The sequence below is a fragment of the Xiphias gladius genome, chromosome 17 (genome assembly GCF_016859285.1).
Source record: "Xiphias gladius isolate SHS-SW01 ecotype Sanya breed wild chromosome 17, ASM1685928v1, whole genome shotgun sequence".
NCBI classification, from domain to species: domain Eukaryota; kingdom Metazoa; phylum Chordata; class Actinopteri; order Istiophoriformes; family Xiphiidae; genus Xiphias; species Xiphias gladius.
In genome coordinates, this window is record NC_053416.1 from 19,095,994 (window position 1) to 19,108,209 (window position 12,216).

The 12,216-nt window shown below is 41.4% G+C and overlaps 1 protein-coding gene across 7 annotated transcripts in view; it reads right to left on the bottom strand.

The window, feature by feature from the left end:
- The window catches only part of msi2b (musashi RNA-binding protein 2b), a 229,802-nt gene that overhangs the window by 51,892 nt on the left and 165,694 nt on the right, over positions 1–12,216 (bottom strand). For all 7 annotated transcript variants that reach the window (XM_040150016.1, XM_040150018.1, XM_040150015.1 and 4 more), the window contains exons 8-9: positions 10,813–10,895; positions 609–723 (exon numbers count right to left, since the gene is read on the bottom strand). In XM_040150016.1, coding sequence (XP_040005950.1) covers positions 609–723; positions 10,813–10,895 — 198 coding nt within the window. The remainder of the gene's footprint in view (positions 1–608; positions 724–10,812; positions 10,896–12,216) is intronic.

Here is a 12,216-nt window from a genome sequence, read left to right on the forward strand (position 1 = left end):
AATGAAGAGGGGTGGGCCAGCAGCTGAGGTCCCTGTAGATGAGATCTCTCCATGACATGTGTGTCCCCTTCATTACCCATTAAGGGGGGCACAGTGATGAATCCTTAATATGACATTACACCAATTTTCCTCTTCATTTAGTCTGCTAATGTGCTGGTCTGCTCCTATATGCCCAGGGGCTGCCTGTACCAGACTAGACCAGAAATAGACCACAGTGGCCACTGGTGGCACACCTTGAAGCAGCCTAATTAGGGGCAGCGCCCACCTAATGGGGTTATCCAGACGGGAGTTTGCATAAGTTGATTTTTTTAGCAGGTAGATACTGATGACTGAATGGTGTGCATGCCTAACACCCCCCCCCCCACAAAAAAAAAAAAAAATGTCAGCTTAAATTTTATGTTTTCATTTGTCAGCTGGTAAAACATTTTACTCACATTAAACAGAATTTAATGCCTAAAAAGAATTTTTATGCCTAAACTGTTGCTTGATGGACATTTTCAGCATGAATTCAAACCTATGTATTATTTAAAGGGTGTACAAAGATCAGTTGTTCGGGTATTTCCATAAGCGTCTGTGTTATTTTGTAAGTGGATGTGTGTATGACTCACTCAGCATGCCCATCCCCAGCATGAAGGCATCCATGGTGTAGGGCAGACCCCTGGCTCGCCCTCGTGTACCTGGTGGGAACATCACCTCCTTGGGCTGGGCCTTCTTACATTCTACCTATGTAGACAGACAAACACACACATATGCACGTGTACACACACACACACACACACACACACACACACACACACACACACACACACACACACACACACACACACACACACACACAAACAGACAAACCATTAGACTGTGTAGGTACACAACCAGACAGTTCTGACAGGGCTGTCTCAGCTCTTTAAGGCGGTTTGTATTTGACTTGCACAGCTAGATGTTTTCTATAGAGAAAACCAGACTGAGTCAATCTGAGCACCTCACATTTTAGTGGAAATTCTCTAAGGAAAACTTACAATCATGCTCCTCTTGCATTAAAGCAAAGGTTATTGCTCCAGTGAGCATGTGCCCAATGCCTCAGGGAAATACAAGCTAAATACTTTCCAAGAGTTTCTGAGACATCAAGGTAGGAGAAGCTCTGTTCTCCAATGCCATTATCAAAGTCCGTCTGTGTGGCAGTATGCCCAGTGTCTTTGTGAAGGGCAGTTTTTTGTTCAATCTAAACACAGAATAATTTCAAAAGCATTAATTTCTCTTGACAAAATGTTTTTTGTTCAATGTTGTTTGTTTCATTTAGCTTAGGTCTTGCCAGGGCAAATCTGACGCTGGTAAAAAATGTGTGTTTTATAACGGAATGTTTTTTTTGTTTTTTTTTGTACGTGTATTGTGTATTTGTGTAGGTCTGCTGGGCTGAAGTCCCCAGTGCCCCACAGTCCAATTCCACCTGCAGCACTCATCTCTCTCCTGCATTTCTGTCTCTCACTCCAGTTCTCACACATACAGGTTTGTTCATTTCCCATCTTGCAAGACTGACATCTTCTCCTCCTACATAACACATATCAAATGAGGGATGTGACAGGGGCAGATGAGGAGAGGGAGGAAGATGAGAGTCCTATTTACAACGTATCTATCCTATCTCGATGAATTATAGAGAAGCACAAGCGGCTGACAAGGGTGCCATGGTCTTGCGTCTGTTGGTTGTTCTTTGGTAGGCTGGGTCTGTTCACCATGCTGCACAATCTATTTGCTCCACTGCCTGCTTGGCATCAGCCTGTCCATCTGTTTGTCTGTTTGCCTCCTGGCTCTCGCCTGCTTCTCCCTACTGCCTCCACTTAAGCAGGGTTTTCTCGGCTGCTGCGATTCACATGTCATCCTGGCCTGCTGCACAAGACGGGGTACTGCGCCAGTGTTGTGTACACCTCAACCAAGGTACAGCCCAGCATTCATACAGATAGGCTTGCAGCTCTGACAGGCTAGAGGTGCACGTTACTATTCACACCCAACTAGTACACACATTCATACATACACAGTGGCAGACACAATGCACTTTTGCAAGTTGCCAACCTGAAATAAAAATTCACATCTGTATGAAGTTGCTGTTCTAAATGAATAGTGTAACAACCTCTGTATATCCAGCAGAGAGGTAGGAATGTAAAAAGGGAACACTAATAAAAAAGGTTTCTATCACAGAGAGAAAGTTGCTGCGTTGCAGAGCTGTGATTTGTTGCTGTTAGCAGCCGTTTCATTTAAAGCAGACCATCTAAAGTACACAGTTCCCTCAGCCACTTTGTAGCTGTCACAGCTACTCTGCTCTCCTTGCTCGCCGTGCATGGTTTGACATTGCACTGAAGAGAGCACAGGCGCTTTTATTTAATGACCCCCAGCATGGAAGTAGGAAATGGGTGGGACAACTGGGTCTGTTCGAATATCTCAGAACACTGTAGGGATTTTCACGTTCACATAGCTGGGTGACAAATACAGCCGAGTTCTGCCCGAACCACAGATGTGACAATGTCTGATCAGCATCCTCCAGTAGTCCCTGCCACATCCAACGAATTGGATGCTCGGGTAACCTGCTGGGAGTAAGACAGACCTGGGTGTGAGTCATGTCTACATGCTCTCAGATGTGGGTCTTTGATATTCAGAGAAGGGGCTCCTTGTCATGGATTTAAAACCAGCCAGGAGCCAGACTCTACGGTGGTGTGAGTGTGTGGGTGTTCACCTGCTTCAAACACACAGGACTTCGGAGGGAACGAGGCAGGAGCTTTCAAGAGTGAACTAAGTCAAAGAACAAGAAAAAGAGAGGAGAACAGAGAGGACAGCAAGACAATTCTGAGTCTGACAATGAAGCACTGCAAAGGTTCAGCAGTTCTGAATGCATAGATTCAAATTTTACCATGTGGAGGGTTATGCAGACTGAACCTTCTGCTACACGAACTGTGGAAGAAAACAACATTGTTGAATTATGTGCAACTTCTCCAGGACTTTTGATGCTATGAAAGCAGCACGGTATTGTATTCAAAGTACCCCGATCCACCATTCAGATGTCAAGAATGGAGGTGTTTGAGCACCATTGGGCCTTGTTGACAAAAAGGCACACCCATTAACCTGCCTTGCCTTCACTGCCAGGAAAGTTACACTGATTTGTGCAGAAATAGCAACCAGGATAACTGAGGGCCTTGAACACAAACACACATACACACACACACATACAGTATACAGTTTGCAAGACAGGTGTCTGTTGAAGTAAATTCCTGCCACAGAGTGCTGACAAGGTATGGTTACCTTAACCTGCATGCTTTCAACAGATATCAGAAATGTTTCCCCCTCCGCTGCACTCATATACTGCAGTTGATAGCTTATCTTTGAGATCTGTGTCATTCTGCAACCCACGATAAAGTCAGGGAGGGCTGAAAACAGAAATCCAAACAGTAGACCCAGTGCACTCTTAAACAGCTTAAATAAATCTTTTTAGTAAGTTATTTGAAATACTGCCTGTAGTTGCTTCAAAGGTTAAATTTCCAAGCAGGAGATTTATTAGAACAACTGTGGGCTCTTTGTTAGTTTGAGTGATCACAGCAATCATTCAGACTTCAGCACGCAACGTACAACTGCCTAAAAAAACTGGGCCTTGGATCTCATCTAAGCAACTTGCAGCTCAGTTTGTCAGGAGTAAAAAGTAATCTCAACCATCATCAGGAATGACCTCAAAACACTGTGTGCTTTAAAGAGACAGATGTTGGCATACTGTATATTAGCCAGCTGATACATGACATGAGGAAGAATAAAAACTCAGAACATGCCATGTAAATAGGGCACAAGCTAATTCTGTCCATGGTTATAAATTTGAGGTAAAACAAGCTGAGAAATAAATAGGTGATAAAGTCCATATCACATCAATCATCGTAACTTGAGTATTTTAGTGTCACTGCAGAATATTTCAGCTTGATCTGTTGGTGTCTTGTCCAGGTTATGAAATCAGGATTTGTGTCTTTTTTGAGGTTCATCATCATCATTCTCCATCCAAAAAATAACCAAGCCTGATACTGAAATTATGAGGCCCACACATGCACCCAAACATACGGCAACACTTGAAGGACCTCTGAAGCACTACTTAATCAGTGTAGTAAAACAGCACACTGATGAAGAATAAATAAACAACTGCCTTTTTATGTACAAACCCTATGATACAGAGAAGTGAAAAGCTCCAGTTATGACCTTTTCAATACATCTCTAATACATATTAACCTTGTAGGTATAACAGGAAGGTGTGGGCGGGATTGACTGGCAATGACTGTCCTTCAGGGATGAGTGTTGTGGGTGTGGTGTGGTGTGTGTGTGGGGGAGGTCTACGGCTACTATTAGCTTCACTAGTGAATGGGTTCCATCAGTAGACCGGCAGTCTGAAGAAAAGAAACAGTGTAATTCATTTACTCCAGCTCCCACTCCCAGCTAAACAGTCAAAACACATAGACTGAACAGTTAGGAAATGTCATGGCTCTGAATGCACAGTGTCAGGCATGGTGATGTGGGATTACTGACTTAAGAAAAAGGCTTTTCCATACCATTTAACGAGTGATTTATTAAATAAACACAATGGCTGAAATCCAAGTTAAAACAATTTTTGAATACTTAATCTAAAAAATAGAAATATGAAAGGAATAGATTAAAATTTCTATTAAAAGAAAATCTAGTGGATAGAAAAAAAAAAAGAAAAGTGGATTTTGCAACAGCCTTTTGAAAAGTTTCTGTACACAAAAGGTCCATTGTAATTCCTATGAATCCAAAATGTCCAGAACCTCTGTTCACCATTACTGGTCCAACTACACATGTTTCAAGCCTCTAAAGGGTCAGTATTTGATTCTCAGAAAATAGAAGTGGATTGGAGGATGTCTTTAAGACTTATGTGAACCAGTCAAAACTAGAATTACCGTCTTGCGGTTGTATACCTCCGCAAACCAGTCAAATTGCAGTTTACATCCATGTCTATCCAGGCTCATATATGTAGTGAAGAATTTTCAACACGGCAGTACAGAAGACCTATAAAATCAGCAGTTTCAAGGTGGCCACCCAAGATTACTGTCTCCAATTCAGTATCTGACCAAATGTGAAATATGGTCACAATCTCCCCTAGTGTTCCTGAGTTTTGGTGTTTTATAATGGCCAGAAAAGTGTTTTTACAGAACATTAAATTGTCAAAGTGACCTTGACCTTTGAACTTTGACCACCAAATTATAATCAATTCATCTTTGAGTCAAAGTGGACGTTTGTGCCAGATGTAATGAAATTCCCTGCAGTCCTGAGATATCACATTCACGAGAATGGGACGGATGGACGGGCAACCTGAAAATGTCTGCTGCCACGGCTTTTCCCGGCACAGAGGTATGACAAACACTGTATGTCATGTATTTTATAGAGTGGGTATTTACAGCAGACTTTCCATTCTGGACCACTTGTATCCATGGTTCATAAAAAAAAAAAAAAAAAAAAGACAATCAGGAAAACTGAGTAATGGTAGATGTATCATAATGGTAAGAAGTTTTGGATAAAGCAAAATGTTGCCTTCAATGGCCAGCAATCTTGCAGGAGTCATTATGTTTGATGATATCTCAGCATGGTTATATAAAAGCTAAGGAATATGAGGTCATTTTAAGGACCAGATGCTCCCTGTGGTGCCAGCACTGTTCCCTCGACATGCTTCTATATTACAAGATGATATCGTCCCCATACACACTGAGGGACACATTCAAAAGTGAGACGATGATCATCAGGTTGACGTCAAATGGCTTCCATCACTTCCTCAATCAGCAGATCTGAACATCATGAGCTTTTATGGAATGTCCTGGAGTGCAGAGTGCGAAGTGGATTTCCACCTCCTTCATCCCTTAAAGCTTTCCTTCTTCAATGAAGGGTAAACAGCCAATTACTTACAGTCCAGAACTTGTAAGGCAGCACTCCATGAGGGACTGAAACTCTTCTGAAGGGTGTTCCTACTCCCTTATTAGGCACTTGATGTTCAAACAGTGTTAAAGATTTCCAGTCTTTCAAAAAATATTTTCCAAGACATTTTCAACAACCCAGAGATTTAAGTTTCTCTCTGTAGAAATCTCCTTTAAAGAGTAACTACACCCTCAAATTCTACTGTAACCCTCTCTCCCAGCATATTTAAACTAGAATTACTGCTTCGATCTTGTATGCCTCCACCAACCAGTCATGTTGCAGTTTGCATCCATGTCTGTCCAGACTAATAAAATATATGTAGTGAAGACTTTGCGGGAATTTTACAAAAGGTATTAAGTGTATTTTGTCATAATCTGAAGAAATTCCCTAAAGGTGGTGGCACGGACTTGAGGTCACAGTGACCTTGACCTTTGACTTACAAAATCTAATCAGGTAATCCTTGAGCCTAAGTGAACATTTGTGCCAAATTGGAACAAATTCCCTCAAGGCATTTGCAAGTTGTCACGTTTGCATTAATGGGATAGATGGACGTACGGACGGATGAATGTATGGACAGATGGACAACCCCAAAAAATTCAACAGAGGAGCGAAGGAGCAACGACTGTAGGAGGTGTGGCCTTGTGGCTACGTAGTGAGTGACGTGGATGGTCGGGGGAGACAGGGGCAACTGATGGACCAACGCTCAGTGTAGCCTTGACAGAGATCTATAGCTGGTAGTCAGAACTAACCAGCCATGTGAAGCTACTTTCGGTCAATGTAAATAACAGACCTTGGAGTCTTGCCTATTACATCAAGGTTAGGGAGGGCGACAGGATATCCTTTCGGATATTATTGCATTTTATTTCACCTACAGTATGGCTGTCATGCAGGTGGTCTTGCATTGTCAGTGGAATTCTCATAAAATACCAAAATCAGGACTTTCACACTCATGGAGTCAGAAACAAAAATTCTCACTTGCTCTGACTTCCATCTAAAGACACTCTGTTCTCCTCTCAAGATACCAGGAGAACTTGTCATTAGAAGGTCTCCAATGTCCCCACATAAGTCATAGCTGTCTTGTGCAAATAATGCAAAGCTGTAGGGCTTTCTGATGTTATAAGGATACATAAATAAAATTATTTTGGAGGTGTGCCTCCTAAAGATGTATGGGAGCTGTGGCAAAATTATCTGATCAAGCCAAGGTAAGGGCTTGGGTTGCTAGTGCTAACTGGAACAATGCTCCACCTCACCATTTGGGCTGTGGTAAACATTTAAACATTTATTCAATTCATAAGTCCCTGAATGGAACTCAGAAAACATTGTGCTTGGTACTTAACTGCCAAATGTAACAATTTACTGTCCTCAAGGTAGAGGACTAAGAGTCTAAGCAGGCTACAATAGTTCAAATCTACTTACTGCAACTTAACTTGTCACTGTATCCAAAGTTTTATGTGAAACACTTCGCAAAGTGAGTTCAAAAGTTCTCTCCAAAAGAATTTAGACATTGGAAAAAAGAAAAACTCTTAAGTAAACTGTTAAAAAGGAAATCAAAAAATGCTAAATTATGTGCAGGTTCTGTGCCCTTTTTAGATTAAGAAGTTACACTGTATCAGAGAGTTACGAAAATTTTTTAAGGAATATGATGCTTTCATCCTGCTCCTGTAATTAAAAAAAAAAGCACTGCGTGGTGCTGTATAATAAACAGGATATAATAATGTAGGGATTACATGATACTATTTTTCTTTCAAAATTCTGCTTTCATCAGTACAAAGTGCAGAGTATATGTGTGTCTAAATATTAAAGGCTGATTTATAAATGCCTTCCTGTATTAGTCTTTTACCTCAGTGACTGGGAGAGTCAGACCTTATTATCCTCAGTGCAGTAATTGGTTGGTCATGTCAGGAAGACACAGTGAGACATTGACGACTAACAAAAAAAATCCTCCCTCCTGTTGTGATCTTTTGCTACTGCTGAATATTGAAAATGACACATTGAAGAACATTATCTTGAAGCATTTGACTAAAACCAATGTGAGTCCATTTTAATGGCACATTGTTTGCTCATCAGAGCCAATACTTCATAGGTATTATTATGAATTAGCTGCGCATGCATAACAGCAGGGTGAGGAGTGATGGAGGGACTCTTGTCTTAGAAAATGGAAGTCACAACCTTTCCTTAGCAGTATTAGGGTGATGTATAAATGGCTTGTGCCTTGTGTGTGAAATAGTCATTATATGTATATATGTGAAAAACATATATACATATATTCATGTGATGAATTGTATTTGAAAACTGTCAAGCCATCTTCTGCTTATTGATCTTTACTCCAAAATACTTACTGGTTTTTTACAAGGTGCTGTCGTCAAAGGATGTTTCTGCAATCATATAGAGTCCTGGAGAGGATAATCCATACTTTAATCGCATCTGCATTTGCTAAAACAGGGCAGTCTAGAGAGTCGAGAGCACCGTAGAAGTCAGTGCAGCTGGTGGGGCAGGTTGAGAGCTTTTTGCTAAGCAGCACCCGGTTTTTAATTATATATGAGACAGAGCTCACGGTGACAGAGAGGAAGTGCTCCTGAGAGTGAGGCCTTAGTGGCACATGAACACAGCATGATTGACCAAGTCACTAAAAGGTCCCGTCACTCACATCTGAGTGGGCATTGACCCACTACACTGCCAGAGCCCTTGAGAGGACGGGCAAGGAGAAGGTGGGGTGCCCTGTACATCCACAGCCCTCCCATGTGGGGTGGAATTTCTGTCTGCATCAATTATTCAAGAACCATCTTAGATAACACTCGCAGGGAAGATGGATGAGGTCTATTTCTGTATGGTACTTCATGAGGATGAAGACAGGAGGCATTTTTTATTTTGTGTCGTTGTGCTTCAGACACTGGATAACCAGTACTCTCCTCTGTGCAACCAAGGTAAGACCTGAAGTGTCTTTGAAAAACGCTCTTAACACACTCTTCATTCTTTTCTCTTTGCCAACATTCTCGGATGTCAGCACTTTGTAGAAGATCTGAGGGACACACTTATTTCCTGCACCCTGGGAAGTTTAATGTATAGTAGGTGTTGCCAAGAGGGTCGCCTACAAAGGTGACAAAAGCCTCAAAAAACTGGCCCTTGGTCTGTCTTTTCACACTCCACTGCCACCCCAGATAATCCTCATCTGTTCTGATAAGGTTTCTGGGACTCCCAGATGGGTCTCATGTTTTCCGTACGTGTCATTCTCTTTTATAAGTAACTACTAACTCGGGTTAAGAAAACTGTTTCTCCAGTATTCCTGCAGTGTTGGTTAAAACATTTTCTGGCCACACCCTGTGAAGTACATGTCACAATGCACAGCAGTGTAGCGCATCACAGCTGTGTGTGGTCACAAGACCAAGAGACTTGACACTTCCTGGCGCATAGAGGTCTCTTCTCACTTTAAACTTCATGGAGCCCTTCATTAGCAAAGGTTTACTAAACACTGATCAAAATAACTATAACTGTCATGACTGTGACACATTACCAAGTCAAACGTATACATTGACTGTTAGATGATGCATCAGAGACAGCTTTGATGTCTCTGACAAGATACAAGAAGAGAGGATTAAAAAAAACAACCCATTATTATTATTATAAATAACCATAATAATCATTTCTTCACTCTTTCATTCCCACTCTTTCTATAGATTTACTCTCCATAATAATAGTAATTGCATTTGCAGTTGAAATGGAGGTACAATGCAACTTATACATGCAAAAGGATAGGGAATGGAAGGCAAGTAGTCTTATTTAGCTTAAATAATCAGTGTGTTGGCATTCATGCTTGATGTTGATGTGATATTTGCGCGTTCACACCGTGCTATGCCTATATGTCAGAAGATCTGAGACATTTGAATGTAACAGAATATCTTTCATACGCATACATTCATTCTGTTATTTCTGTCACACTCTGAATTTTTTGGTTGCTGTCCTGAGCATCGAGTCTGATGCCGTGCAGAGACACAGAGGGATGTATACTGGGGTCATATGTGACCTGAGCTGGTCCCTGGTGAACATGGTTTTACTACACTGGTCCTGTCAGTCAGACAGCCAGTCAGTCAGTTCCAGGAAAAGGCTGGGAGAGTGAAGATACACACTGAGAGAAAGAGACCCACCGCATGGCAGTAAGACAAGTATTCCCTCCACTCAATCACAATCCACAGAACCGCTCAAATGATGCAGGATCTCTCAAGAGGCCCGCAGGGTGGAACTGAGTGAAGGAGGACCTAATGTCACACTTGTGACGCTGAGGTCGGTTCCTGTTAATAATCATAGGTGACTTGATGACTTAGAAAACTGCTACTGAACTCTGTGGTGCTCTGAGATGACCATATTACTGTCGTAAGTAAAACAAGCTTCACTGGGAATCTGTGGAAGGTCTTAATCCCTGACTAATGAACTCTGCCAGTAGCTTCCCTGTTGCCTCCCTGGACATCTCCACCTGTGTATGTATGTATGTGTGTGTGTGTGTGTGTGTGTGTGTGTGTGTGTGTGTGTGTGTGTGTGTGTGTGTGTGTGTGTGTGTGTGTGTGTGTGTGTGTGTGTGTGTTTTTGCCGTAGGTGTTTCAGAAAGAGAGGGACAGGCTCCACTCTCCCGTCCCTCAGCCTGACAGGCAGAACTCAGCCACACAATTTCACGGTTTGTGGGCAGTACACACCACTGCCTTCCCATCCCTGAGACCCAGAGAGCCACAGAATGTGTGTGTATGTGTGTTAGCCTGTGCATATGGACATGAACACACAACCACACACACCAGCTCCTCTATTAATACTAGGGGAAAGAAGAAATCAAATATTAATCCTTCAACGCCCACCTGGAATTGAAAAAAAAATGAGTGGACTTACCATTTTGTTATTGATTTCATGAAAATGAATTTCACAGACTTTCTCTACGATGTCTTCACTCTCAAAAGTTATGAAACCAAATCCTATGCAGAGAGAAACAGAGAAGGGGAGGGGGGCAAAGAGGGAGAGAATGAGTTATGAGTTAGTGAAGAATCTTAACAAAACTTCAGTAACTAAAAGAAAATGCACCAAAAGATGGATTATTATCACGAGCCAGATCCAGAAACTATGTGAGTACATCTGTGGAGATTGGCTTGGGCATAGAAATGAACAAGTGAACAAGACAGACATTGTCCTCTTTAAATCAAGAATATGATGAAATCTGCCACATTATTAAGGGCACTCGAGGACCTCTTCTACAAAGAGAAGATGGAAAAACAGCACAAAGCTTATTTAATGAGATTCAGGGACCTAGGGCCCAGCATCTGAATTTCATTAAATGCATTTTGTGTTCTTTTTATTGAAATCTCACTGTATAACAAGCCCTCGTTTTTATGTTAATGCAAGCCTTAGAATGAATTTGTCGTTGACAGTGGGATTTTCATGCCATATTTATAGCATAAAAGCTTAACCCCTCTTTTAATACAAAGACAGAGAGAGACAAGATGGTTTCAGACTTTTGAACATGTGGATTGCGATGCTCTGCTCTGTGTTTTGATGCCGATGCACGACGCAATCTAGCCTCTGTATAGCTGGGGTTGAAAGGAAAACTGATATTCTATTACTTTTGCAAAAGAGGAAACTGCACAACAGAGAAACAGTTAGTGAATAAAGCAGCAAGTGGGACTGAGAGGAGATTAGTTTCTTTTGAAAATGGCAAACACCCATCACATCAGATTGATCTTAAACAGTGGTCACTAGGAACAACAAGCCGTATGACTGACACACACTCCACAGAGAGCACCATCAACTTATTTCCATGGAATGTCAGATGATACAGTAAGAACAGCAACCTACTGAATGTGGAAAGGTACTAATACGGGAACAGAGGACAATAGTTCAAATATTTCTTGTTGACTGAAAATTAATACTGTCCTATTCATACAAACTAACACAAATCCATGTGTTCAGCTATCATCTTACAGTCACCATCCACCTCACAGGACAAATCTCAAGGTCAAAGGAACTTTTGAGAGCCTAGTAATCCTGTACAATTGTCACATATTCACATACCAGCATACTATATACTAGGGTATACAAACAAAAGAGATTTGTTAACTGTCAGAGATTATCCTAAGGTAATTTATCCATTTAATATATCTGGTTGTATTGGGCCATTGCTGCCTATGTGGCAAATCATTAAGTAGGACTCCTTCATGGAAGTATTAGATTAAATGGATTTTTTAATCGGTATGTCATTTACTGGGTTGACCAATTCGCATCTGATTAGATCATATATAAACA